The sequence below is a fragment of the Xiphophorus maculatus genome, chromosome 19 (assembly GCF_002775205.1).
Source record: "Xiphophorus maculatus strain JP 163 A chromosome 19, X_maculatus-5.0-male, whole genome shotgun sequence".
NCBI classification, from domain to species: Eukaryota; Metazoa; Chordata; class Actinopteri; order Cyprinodontiformes; family Poeciliidae; genus Xiphophorus; species Xiphophorus maculatus.
In genome coordinates, this window is record NC_036461.1 from 1409418 (window position 1) to 1422963 (window position 13546).

Below are 13546 nucleotides of genomic sequence, written 5' to 3' on the forward strand. Positions count from 1 at the left end.
ACCCCGGAAAACATTTTTGTGTTCAAGTTGTGCTAAAAGGAGTTAGCCTATCGTGAAGCTATGCTAGCCTAAAATAGCATCTAAATGCTAACTTATTTGTGGATGCAGTAGAGGCTAATGTTAGCGTCTACAGTCCACATTTCTACAGAAGCTCCATGAAAGATCAGGACTTCTGAAAGTCTGGAAAGATGAACTTTTCTCCAGACTGATGGTTGAAAAACCTGAAGATTAAAATCTATAGATAGTTTTATTGTTGAGCTTATTTTTATTGTCTGTTTATTCAGTAACTTAGCAGCAAAGATGGGTTTTTGAATCGATAATGTTGCTTATTTCATCAATAAGGTTTTGGATTAAAATGCAATTAATTACAGACCTGTAAATTAACTCAATTAAAATTTCTAATCCAGTCCCTCTACTAATCCCAACTGATAGATTATCTGTCAAAAATTGGCAGTTCGTTTTAATGTGATGACATGTCTTTATCTTGTCTTTTAGATATAAAGTGAGAAATTCATCAAGAACCCAAAAACGTGGACTTGGTGAAGGAATGCTAAATTTTTATTTCAGATGTTCACCTGTGAAAAATGACAATAAATGTAAACAAGACTTTAAAAGGAACAAAACATACAAAAAGCTCACAGTTCAGGACAAAGATGTCACTGAATCTGTAACCATGAAAGTGGACAAGAGTAAAATAACATCCTCTACTAATGCCGCCTACTTCCTGCCATCATATGAAGAGCAGAGGAGGAAGTCTTTAGAGTCATATTTGATCTTTAGCATTAACAATGACCACCGGCTGTAATTGCTCTGTTCTGTTGACAAACGTAGACACCAGCGATCGCTGATGTGTGGCCATGTCTGACCCTCTGCGCTGCTGTCTGGCCCTCCTGTAGACGGCAATAACTTTCCTTCTGAAGTACTGACCAGAGAAGGCGTAGAGCAGCGGGTTCAGCAGGCTGTTGAGAAAGGCCAGGTACACGGAAACCTGATCGCCCAAGCTGAGAGTTTGAGACCACAGCTCTCCGTCCAGCACTTCCACATCACACAGCGTGTCGATGAAGGTGAGGACCTGGAAGGGGCCCCAGCACAGTAAAAATAGCAGCATGACGGCGTAGATCAGCACCGTAGCCTTTGTATCGTTGAAGTCGTGAAATGTGAGATTTTCCGTCCTCTGAGCCAAAGCCTTGATTATATTCCAGCTACTGAAAACAATGACAAGGAGAGGAAGCGCGAAGCCTAAGACGTTCAGCATAATCTGATGGGCAAGCTTCCAAGGACTTCCATAGGTGTAATCTAGAATGCAGGAAGTGGTATTGTACTCCTCAATAAACTTGACCTTCCTGTGAATTATTGTTGGCAGACTGAGAAGCAGTCCAAACATCCACAGGACGAAGCAGGCTATCTTAGCATACAGTGTCTGTCTCAGCCACCGCGCCATCATGGTTTTCACCAGCGCCAGATAGCGGTCGATGCTAATCATGACCAGGGTGTAGATGCTGGTGTAGAAATTGATGACGACATTGGAGTTGACCAGTTTGCACAAAGCATCTCCGTACGACCAGTTGAAGTGGTTCAGGATGTACATGGCCCAGAACGGGAGGCCACACAGCAGCAGGAAGTCGGCCAGCGCCAGGTTGCACAGGTAGATCTCCGCCACGGTCAGGCAGTCTTTGTGGGTTGCGAACACGGCCAGGACGAAGCAGTTGAGGAGAAGACCCAGCAGCGACAGGATGAAGATGTAGGGAGGGACGACGGTGTAGATCGTCTCCCAGTCTGTGGAGTGTGGAGCGACCGACGGGCCGAACGGGAGAAACGAGCTGCTGTTGTCAGACCAGGAGGCCGTAGATACAGGCGGAAGAGACTCCATGAGCTGGAAACAAAGAAAAACCAGTAAAATCATGTAGATGGTACTGGTGGACGTAGAATTTTATTGTTAGATTTTGTGGTAATATTGTGATACTGATAAAGATTATGATAAAAATAACAAACAAAAAAACTAATGACCTGTTTTTAGGTAATAGTAAGTCTGTGACTGCAGCATTCATAACACCATAAACACAAATACTTTAGAACATTCCCAGTGTTTTCATTACTTTAAAAGTCAGATACAGTGAACCCTCGGGGGTTGCGTTCCAAAAAGAACCCGTGATAGGCGAAATCCCTGAAGTAGTTACCTATATTTTTTTTACAATTATTATACAGCATAATTAAATATTCTACATTGAAACCAAAGAACAAAACCTGTTTTCAGGCCTAAGCATTTTTTTTAACAAATAGAACATTTTCTTACAAATAACTACAGTAAAATAATCATGTTAATCATCAATACGAAGGTAGGATAAATTGTGACTCGTGTATTTCACTGATCCTCTGACTGTGACGCTGCGGCCTGATTCTGCTCTCTAGTGGCTTTTTCTTCTGAAGCCTGTGGTGCAGGTGCAGGGGGGCAGCTGCATACTTTCTGAGCTTTATGTGAACATGTCATCACCCCCCACCCCACAAAACTCATTTTTAATTAAAGTATCAATACTAATAAATGTACATATATATGAATAAATCGTTGCCTACAGGGCAATTAAAAAAGAAAGAAACAAAAAACAGGGCAGTATTTCATCATTTAATATATTTGAGCCAAAGAGCCTCTTCTGTTATCCTGTCTAGAACCGCCTGTGGCTGCAGGTCTGAGGCTTTTTGTTAGCATGTTTTCTATCATTCTTATAGATTGATAGGAAACCTTATATAAACTGGCCACCCGCATTAATAAAACGGTGAAATAATATTGACCACAAAACACTATTTATAAAAGATATCAATGTTTTTCCTACACAATCCTAACAAACGTTTTTAATGTTCTCTTCACAATATTTATTTATTTACTATTAATCTATTTGTATGATTTGTTCTTTAAGTTGCCATTTATATTATTTTTTGGTCTCAGGAAATGACTGAGGGATGAAGAGACTGATGTCTGGTTCTTCAGGTTCTTTAGGTTCTGACGGGTCTGCGGTTCCTCTCCTGATCCATTCTGTCTGATATCAAACAACCCACTGAATATCGATACACATATTTTTTAAATGCCCCTATTAAACGTCACTGTGATTGTTTAGCCTGTTTCTTCCCACCACCGTCTGTATTTTTGCCAGAGGTTTTACTTTAAGGACGGTGTTTTATCGGGCGGACATTTTAAAAAGACTCGGGTTGATAGCAGCTCACCGCTGCTGCGTAGCAACCGTCTCTAAGCAACCGTGACAACAGCGTCAGTTCGTGTGGTTTAGGCCCCGAAACGAAAATGTAACTGACCCTAATATTTCCCGTGTTTTGTTTTGGTCATTATTGTTACACTTATTGTTGAGGTGTGTGTGGTAGGTGCGTCTATCTGACATTTGTAGCAATACGGAATAAATCGCGTCCCGTATTGGACAACAACAACCACCTGTCATTGTAGCCTAGCTTAAGCTAACCTGAATATTTAACTCTCTAGTTGATACTCTGACATTACTTACCTTCTGTCTTTCAGCCACTTTGAAAAGCTTTTCTTAGTCTCTCAACATATTTATCCTCCCCTTCTTCTGTTTTCTGTTTTGTGCGCCGGAGGTTTATCTGCCGCCCGTCTTTAGCTCCCTGTTCATTCCTACAATTCAAATTTAAAAGGAAAAAAAAACGCGCCTCAGCGCTTCTCTAAGGGCCGCTGGCCAAGCTGCCTGTATGGGAGGGAGAGGCTGGCAGGAGGGGAGGGGCGCCTAATCACTGCTGTTCCTCTGTTATTGATCATTTCATACATAAACAGCTGTTAAGTACATAAAATGCTGACTAGAAAAAAAAATCCCCACATCGTTTTTGCGCCCCTCTAGTGCAGCGCCCCTATGTGTTGCATTCACTGCATAGCCACTTTTTGCGCCACTGTGCAGGTGTGTTGTTTCGGGAGAGGAACATAGTTATCGGTAGTTGTTGTCGCTCCTTTTTCTTCTGGGCAAAAATATTTGCCAAAATTTGCCAAGCTGTATATTTAAATACCGTAACGTTATTGGCACACAGGTAGAGAAGAAGCGCGGAGACTGTTTAGCCAATCAGGACGCAGAACACACTGCACTGTGAAAAATAAACCGCGTTATAGCGATCACTAAACTGCACACAGTAACCACATTTAATCATATTTTGGAATTTACTGACATTTATTGACGTTTTCGTGGAAAAAAACAATGGAGGAAAAAAGCAAAAATATTGTCAATCGTGTTGTTAGTTTGACTGGAAAACTCAGTGCACACCTGATAGTATCTCACTGTGAAGCTGACTCATTGCAGATGATCGTCTGCTGTTGCTCTGCTATTTAAACAATAAACTGAACTTAATGCTCTGATTGATAACTACAATCATTTGGAATATTTTTATGATTTAAATGACTTTTTTAGTGCTTTTAGATGATTTTTCCATCTTCCTTCCTTCTGATAAACCAACCTGCAGGGCTTGTTGAACAGCTGAATCTGTTCATGTAAATTTCAGTAGATTTTAAATCTCCATGTTTATGACAGTAAGATCAGCAGATGCCTCCAACACGTTTTCCTTTCTGCTCGTTGATCCTGGTTCAGCCTGGCGACCAGTGAATAAACCAAACGGACCTCAGTTACTGTCATCATGACCTCTGAGGGAAAACGTTGTGATTTGTTAATTGATTCAAAATGTTTGATCAACCATCAGAATATTTAAATTATGTTGGATTTTTTCCTGAATAAAAAATAAACCCAGATAAAGGATTGGTTCGTTTTCACCATGAGTCTGTTTACACATCTGTACATTTTACATCCATTTATACAATACACATAAATATTAAGAAAAAACAAATGTCTATGTTTGAAGACAAAAGTTAAAAGAAATGTAATTTTTATTGTTAAAGTATAAAGTAGTTGTGGTAATAATAACTGATCTAATGTCAGACACTGAGGGAAAAAGAGTTTTAAGATCAAAACTTCAGTAAAGTGATTCTAATAATCCTCCAGATCATTTTCACGTCTTCAACGCCGTAATGCTTTCAGTTCTGTTTTCTGGTCACTTCTTCCTGGACCTAAAGATTTTAATGGATTATGTTTACCGCCTGGTTCGGTTTGAGCCAAAACAAAACCAACCTGAGACGTTCTTACCTGCAGCTGGACGAGAACGCTCCTTCTGCAGCAGGTCTGAGCTCTGCACACCGAGCTTCGGCTCCAGTCCGCAGCAGTGGAGAAGCAGATCTGCTGCGAGGAGCTTTGTATACAGCTGAGTTCTTCCACACCCTTAGTCAAGGACTTTAATTCATCACCTTGTTTAGAAAACAGTCAGTTTCTGCTGACCTCATATAGGAAGTTAGTTTAAGCTGCAGAGTACAAAATGTGCTGGAGATGTTCAGAAACAAAAGTGTTTTCTCCTGCATCAGTTAAAGTTTTAAACCATCAAATACATTTTAGTGACCAAAGATAATCTGAACATAAACTAGAATCAGTTTTCCAAACGGCTGTTCCACCTCAGCTTTGGGTTTGGTGAGATTCTTCTTCTGTGTTTTCTGTTCATAAAGTCCTGTTGAGTTTATTAGAACAGCATATTTCAGTAACAAGGCACTTCAAAATGCTTTACATGTAAAAACATAACAGAAACCAATTATGAAACAAGCTGCATTTTCATTTTGTCAAATGTCATAATCAAAATAACCAAATAAATCAATCAACATTCCTGTTATTAATAATCTAAAACATCTATAGCCAGCTGGGTTTTTAGTCTGGATTTAAAGGATTTGTAGCGCAGAAGCTGAATGCTGCTTCTCCATGTTTGGTTCTGGTTCTGGATGCAAAACAGAACCAGAACCAGGTGACCTGAGAGATCTGAAGGTTGATCCAGCAGCAGCAGATCTTTAATCCGTTCAGTGATTTCTAAACTACTATAAGCAGTTTAAAGTCTCTTCTCTCAGTGAAGGACTGTAGAACCGGGTGGTGTAGAACCGGTTGGTGTCTCTATCCTCCTGGTTCTAGTCAGAACTCCAGCAGCAGCGTTCTGGACCGCTGGGTTGTCAATCAGACCTGTGAAGACGCTGCTGCAGGCCACTAAAGAAAAACTAAAGCCTGGATGAGTTTCTCTGATCCGAGACTTTAGTCTCTGGTTCTGGAAATGTTCTGCAGCTGCTAGAAGGCCCACTGTGGAACCCAGGGGTCAGGTCAGAGGTCAGCCTGATCTCTAGTTTCCAGCTGAGATGAACTCAGATCTGAACCTCCAGAAACACATAAAGACAGTTACAAAGTCGTTTCAGTAACAGGCATTACTGGTTTTGTAGCAGCAGAGCGAACACTGCGAAGGTTTCCTGGTGGAAACTTGACAGGAGAAAATTACGTCTCATGTTTCCCCCTGGCCTGTTGAAGAGAACCGGTTAAAATTACTGGGTTCCTGCTTGGAGTAAGCAGCCAGTTTCCCTGTGAGTCATCCACCAGGTTTTTATTTAATATCCTGTCAACGTCTGAATAATTTACTGTAACTTCATTTCATCTGAACCTAATTCCATGGAATTTGATTTTAATTTTTCTACAGATGATAAACTCCAAAAGAGTTAGCCAGAAACCATTACAGTGTGTAGTCATGTTCAGAACCAGGTGACCTGACCTTTGACCTCAGCCTGTCTGTAACCTTGAGAGACACTGAAGTTCATATAGAATATAGAATTACTTAATTCATCCCAGCAGGGAAATTATTTATTCATTGTCCACATGGAAAACCTGTTTGTCAAAACGTCAACTTCCTGGTTGATGTTGCTTCTTTTTCCACATAATGTTGTTTGTCCCTCCTGCAGTAAAAAACCCACAGCATGATGATGCCACTCCCGTACTGAAGAGCTGTTGTTTTCCGGCTTCTTTAAAACGTAGCAGCCATTCTGACTGAAGGCTGTTTTAGGTTCATCAGAGTGCAGGATTCCTGCGTTAGCGAATGTTTAGCCTGTTTCAGTGCAGGAGTGACTCACTGTGGAAACATCAGATCCACCCAACAACAACAAGAAGAAGAAGAAAAAGAAGACGATGACGACAGGGTCGTCTTTGTTCGGGAGGAATCCAGGCGTGTTGCCTTTGATTAGAGGTGTCTTACAGTTTCACATCTGTTCAGTCAGGATCCTTTGAGTTTTCTTCACTCCTGTGGAAATGCTCCTACTTTCACTTCTGAACCGTCCTGAGTTCTGCTGCTGTTTTTATCCAATCTGATGTTTAAATAATCACTGATCACAATCTGGTTTTTATGACCACTTTTCCATCTAATGTCTGATGGTTCCCCACTTCCCAGTTTTTAATAATCCACTGGACATTTATCAACCCAATTTTAATACTTTCTGCATGATGCCTGATGTCATTTCCACGACCACAGGATGTGATTTTCCATCTGGATGTTGAAGAAATGAGAAGCTCCTCGTTGCATCAGCTGAGGTTACGGAGCTTTCTGCCAGCTGGTGGTCAGTCCTCAGCCTAAACACAGGCAGCGTTTTTGGCCTGGCAGTGCAGAACTGGACCAGACTGGAGTGTTTATTAAACAATAATCTCATCAACACTTTTCACCTTCTGATTACCCCAAATAAAAGGCTCAGGCTTTTACGTTCTTTAGATTTATAATATATAGCTTCTGTTATGAGTGAATAATCTTATAATACATTAATAACACCAGCTTAAACAGGAAGATTTTCATGTTTTGATTTTGCTGGAGTTACAGTTCTCATGTTTTCCTCACAGCTTGCAGCTGCCGGTTTCAACACATGAGGTCAGCCAAGTTACCAAAGCAGAGCTGCAGGAAAACACGTCGGATTCTCCCAAAGCAGCAGCAAATGAAGAGATAGAGCTCCCAAACTCATCACTTTTCATTTTTCTGTCATGCAAATTGACACAAGTAAAAATATCTCTGACATTTTCAGAGACTTTATATCTTTGCTTCTGCTCTGCGTGTGTATCGTGATGAAACCGTCTGCGTCTGTCATCACCTTCAGACGTGTTCTGTCTTGACTTTACTAAAGCTGTGTTTTCAGAAAGAACGCCACAGAACCACTTTCCTGTTTTTAGTTGATCCAAATTATCATAGCAGAGATAATAAACCAAAAGGTTTCTGGGTGAAAGGAAAACGCTGCTCCCATCCGTCACCTGCAGGCAGAACCAGGCCTTTTCCTGACACCTTCCTGTTTTTATTATCAATGTAGAAAAACCTTCTGCACGGCTGCTCTGATACATATTATAAAATCTTTGTAGCATTTTATTAGTTATATACAATAAATAGAGGTGAGTAGTTCTGTGTTTAGTTTGGCGTTTAAAGGGTGAAACTGCTCTGAGCTGCTTCTCCTACACAAACACTGGAACCATTTCCTCCAACTTCTGCTGATTCCCACAATCACACAGGAAAAAGAAGTCGTTTGTTAGAGCCGTGCTGAGCGGCTGCCATTATTCAACATCTGATTCATGTGTGGTTGAAACTCCAGCCAGCCAGAACAACAAGCAAGCCGGGCATTCGCCCCTTCACATCTCACTCCTGTCTGAAGGAGGAAGCAGAAAGTTAAACTTGTTCTCAGAGTCACAACGATCTCAGGTGTTGAATTCATTAATGTTCAGAGAAACAGAATTAAAAAGTAAAACTGAAGCTGGGAAAGATCTAAACTTTCAGGACAGAGTTTGTTCAGCCTCAGCAGCTGCAGGAATGAATTCAGCTCAGATTATTGATCCACACGCAGGACTTGATCAGAAGTCTGAAGGACATTGATAAAAGTCATGTTCCAAAGAACATTCAGCCTGTTTCATCAGGATTTGATCTCAGACTGAAAACTGTGAGAAGCTGAAGGAAAATGATTTCATGACTAAAAATCTGAAAAGTGTGGTGTGTGTTTTCTTTCGCGCTCAATCAGATCTCATAACGGCCGTCTGTGTACACTGTACACGCATTGTAAAGTCTTTCCACAGAATCTCAGTTGGATTTAGAACTAGACTTTAACTAGGCCGTTCTTACCTATGAATCATCTTTGGTCTAAACCAGGGGTGGGCAGTCCTGGTCCTGAAGGGCCGGCGTCCTGCAGCTCCAAGTTGTCTTCCTGGTCCAACACATTTGAATCAAACAGCTGAATCACCTCTCAGTGCAGTCAGGACTCCAGAGTCCTGCTGACGACCTCGTTATGTGACGCAGGTGTGTTGAAGTAGAGACACAGGAGACCTGGAGTTGCCCACTGGTCTAAACCATCCCATAATATCTCTGGCTGTATTTTCATGCTGGTCGTCCTGCTGGAAGCTGAAGCTCCTGCAGTCTGAGGTCGTCTGCAGGATTGATTTAATTCCTCAGTTCATCATCATCATGTTACAATCTGAGCTGATACGATGTAACCCCACCGGGCCGCCGCGCCGGGTCACTGGGCCGCCAGGTCACCGGGCCGCCACACCGGGTCACCGGGCCGCCAGGTCACCGGGCCGGGTCACCGAGCCGCCGCGCCGGGTCACCGTGCCAGGTCACCGGGTTGCCGGCCGGGTCACCGGGCCGCGCCGCCTGCCGTCTTCTTCTGGTTTCACATTCACAGTGAAGCATCTAAAGCAGCTGAAGGTTAAATGTCTCTGTTGCTTTAATGCGTCACAGTTTGAATTATACGAGTGAAGAGATAAAAGCTGAGGGGATAATAATGGTTTATCTATCACAACACATAAAACAGCTGCTGCTAACCAGGGTAACCATAGCAACAGATAAAAAAAAACAAACTGTGAGCCATATAGAAACTACATCCAGAAACAATGTTACTATAATGTTAACCAAAAACTATGACTAAATATTATTTCTATTCTTCAATGAACATAAAATGTTATATAATAAACAGAAAGAAAAAGCATCTTCCAATTTTAATCGGTTTTATAGAAAGTTGATCTAAAGCTGGACAGCAGCAGAGAACTAAACCTAAACACTCAGGATTTATGTTTTCACAACAAAAACCATCATGGATGCAAAGATATTAAAGTCTATAGTTACTTTACCCAGAATGCTTTGTGAGGTTTGTGTTCAGGCTGAACAGCAGGTGGCAGCAGCATGTAACATGCACTCTTCTTATTTTTCAGACACAAAAATCAGTCTGAAGATCATGAAGTGTTTTTTATTATCTTTAAATATTGAGTCTGTTCCTGAGGTCTGGAGGTTAAACTGGATGAGTTTCTATTTGTTCTTTCTGCAGCTGAAAACCTGAACTTGTTCTTTATTCATTTCAGCAGCTTTGCCTTGCAGCAAAAAGGTTGTGGGTTTGAATCCCAGTTTTGGGGTCTTTCAGCATGCAGTTAGCATGTTCTCCCTGCACATGTGGTTCTCTCAGGGCGCTTCTCCAGAAATATTCATGTTAGGGTAACAGCTCTCTCTAAATCTCATTAGGAGTGTGTGTGTGTGCAGGTGTGCGGGTGTGTGTGTGTGTGTGTGTGTGTGTGTGTGTGTGTAATATCCACCCTTCCTGCCCATTCAGGATGGTAACTCAGATTTAATCCAACAGTTTGCCTTTGCTCCATATGCATCCAAATCGCTTTTCTTCTAATGTCTCTAAAAGAGCCATGAAAACTTTAAAGTCTATAAAAATTGTTTTGTAAATAAAAGCTTTATAATTATTTAGTTCTTCTGAATTCTTAAAAACAGAGAACTTACTGAAATCAGGCAGAGATAAATGTTATTTTGGCTTCCAGAGAGAGAAACCCAGACGATGTGCTCGTTTAATGCCTCGCCACATAAACCTGAATTGCACAACGATTTGCTCAGGATTCTACTTTCATTGTAGCATCTTCACTTCTGTGCTTCTGCAGGTCAGAAGCTGATTCTGTGTTCCTGTGTTTTGCTTCAGGTCCTCTAGAGTGCAGAAAGGTCATCAGATGTGGTTCCACGTCGTCCGTTTCCAGCTCGCTGGGTTTCATCCAGACCAGAGGTGATGACTTCAGTTTTCTTTCTGCTGCAGTCTGATCGCTACAATCTCTACAATCTGCTGAGAAAGCCAGTAACTCCAGTGATGGATAATAGTGACCTGATAAGGAACATTTGTATTTCATTTATTTATTTCATCTCTGATAAATATTCACTGATGGTAAAAACTGTCAGTGGGACGCAATTAACATTTTAAACCAGTTGGTTACATGGTCTGTAATTAATTAATCTCATTTTAACCAAAAACCATGTATTGATCAAATAAGCACCATTTTCAGTTAAAAAACTCAATTTTTGCTGCTAATTACTGAATAAATAGACAGATGAGCTCAACAACAAAGATATGAATCATTTTTAATCTTCAGGTTCTTCAACCAGCAGATTAAAGAGTAAAGTTTATCTTTCCAGAGATTCAGAAATGTGGACTGTAGTCACTGACATTAGCGTTAGCTGCTACATGTTAGCCTTGAGATGCTATTTTAGGCTTGAATAGCTTTGCCGATAGGCTAACTGTTGTTAGCACAACTTGAACACACAGCAGTGTTTCTGAGCGTCTGATTGGATCAGATCTTCTGAAACATCTGATCAGCTCAGCTGCTGATGTGCAGATTTCCTCTACAAGCTGAAACTTTTTTCAAGCAATTTGAACAAGTGGAGTCAAATTCAGGTTTTTGTGTGCAGGTGTTGATGACATCACAGGAGGCAGAAGAATACCAGGAGACATTGGAAAATATCCATGTGGATAATTTTTGAAAGATTCTGAAGGATTTTAGTTATTTATCTTCATCTTTCCATGTCTGAGTCAGAGTTTGTCTAGAATGACTCTCACACCGTTATGGATGCTACTGGGATTACTAATCTGATGCAAGCAGCGATGAAGAGCATGATGACCGTCAGAGGTTTAGCTAAAACTAATTAGTATGTTGATGATGCACAGGAACACAACAGAATAAAATACAATAGTTCTCTGGCCCTTCCTGTAAAGATCATCAGTGTTATTATCTTCATGACATGTTGACTGAAATTGATCAGTGAAGAAGTTTGATGATGACATCATCCAAATTCACCTTTCACCTTTCCACCTTTCTGAAATCTTTCCCACACATCATGTTTCACTGCTTTAGAAGCAGGACTTTAATTATTGTGAATGACATCAGAATGTCACATCTGGATTTATTTGTTTTTACTGTTGAGGAGAAAATGAGTTAAACATCTGAATGCATCAGATACTGATGTCTGTATGAGGATTGGCTCAGTTTGTTGTGATTGTTCTCCTACTGCTGGATGGGAGCAAACTCCAACCAGGTCTGTGTGAAATATGCATCAACAGGGTTTAGTGAAACACAGACACATCCATTCTGCATTAAGACCCATTGCAGTGGTAGAGGATTCTGGGAAACAGTCTGGGTTGACTGTATGTAACCTCATATTCTGAAAACGAACATAAAGAAGCTCATTTCTTCCTTTCCTGATGAGTTTGCTTCCTTTTTCTGTCGTTTGGCCCTTCAGGTGCAACATTCTGAGGACTTTTCTAGAATGAATCAAATATTTACGTGTTTCAGCTAAATCTGCATTTGGGTTTCAGCCGTTGGATACGTTTTATTTATCCTGGAGTTTCCAGCTGTTTAATTTACTCTGCCATCACGATACTCAGTCATGCCATGTTTATATAATCTGGACAACATTTTTTCTACGTATTCTTACTGAATCAACTCCAGATGTGTCACAGTGTCTCAGAGCTCAGCTTGTGAAATGTTGGAAGATTTTCTGGAGTGAAGCTGCTTTATGTCTCCCCTGCAGACATTTGAGTCACCCGGTGATGAATCAGGATCAAATAATGTTTGAATCAACACTTGAAATCACAAGAATTAATGGGTCTAAAACACGCAGCGTGCGCTAACTTTTTTAGTCTGTGTTTTCCCCCAGAGCGGACATGTTTTACTTTGCCATTCAGCTTCATTCCTGTTTCATCAAATTGTTCACAGCTCTGACCAAACCCGACTCCAGCGAGGCTCCGTTAACTTTAATGTGTTCTAACTGGTGTGCACGTCATACCTGGTTTTCTGTTGGATCGGAAGCCAAAATGGATCTGCTGTGTTTTGGGCTTTTTGCAGTTCTGACCAGGAAAGCACCAAGTTAAAACAAACACATAGAATGTGTGATCATGTAGACAGAAACCATTAAATACCATCCTGATGCAGCAGCGTTAGGAGTAAATATGGCTGCAGATTTAGAGCAGGTAAAACGGAGTTAGTAGAAAACAAACACTATTTTTCCATTTGAGGTTCTTTCCTTGCATCACTTTTTATTTTCACAACTATTTTCTTCCCTAGTGCATGTGGTCAGGCCGGTCTTCCTGTTTGCCAGTCTCCTTTATTCGGGCCCTCGCCCACAGCCCACAGTGAGTTGATGCTGCGCCGTCAGACGCTGTGTGGATAGAAATGTAAAACGAGACGGTCGATGTGCACCGACCACAAACTTGTGTGTCAAAGTTGGAAAATCTGCTGTAATTGCAGAGGGTGAGTCAGAGGCAGCAGAAAAACACTCGGCCAGTTCCCGTACTTACATCAGCCATTTAAAGCCTCTATGGATTTTCTGTTTGCTTTTGGTTGTAATGCATATTTCATTTAAGGCTTTG

At 41.1% G+C, this 13546-nt stretch overlaps 1 protein-coding gene and 1 long non-coding RNA gene across 2 annotated transcripts in view; one reads left to right on the forward strand and one right to left on the reverse strand.

The window, feature by feature from the left end:
- LOC111612134 overlaps positions 1 to 10912 on the forward strand; it is a 41816-nt gene extending 30904 nt beyond the window's left edge. Inside the window, exon 4 of the long non-coding RNA XR_002754425.1 lies at positions 10832 to 10912. This is a non-coding gene — a long non-coding RNA (uncharacterized LOC111612134). The remainder of the gene's footprint in view (positions 1 to 10831) is intronic.
- LOC102216728 (B2 bradykinin receptor-like) lies at positions 558 to 5217 on the reverse strand. The gene is made up of 2 exons (XM_023352151.1): positions 5139 to 5217; positions 558 to 1873 (listed from the first exon to the last, which is right to left on the reverse strand). Exon 2 carries the CDS (start codon positions 1868 to 1870, stop codon positions 764 to 766), a length of 1107 nt encoding a protein of 368 aa, XP_023207919.1. The 5' UTR covers positions 1871 to 1873; positions 5139 to 5217; the 3' UTR covers positions 558 to 763.
- Positions 10913 to 13546: the final 2634 nt, after the last annotated feature.

Bases quoted from the DNA above. Each gene is read 5' to 3' on its own strand.
- LOC102216728 (XM_023352151.1), bottom strand. From the start codon at position 1,870: ATGGAGTCTCTTCCGCCTGTATCTACGGCCTCCTGGTCTGACAACAGC.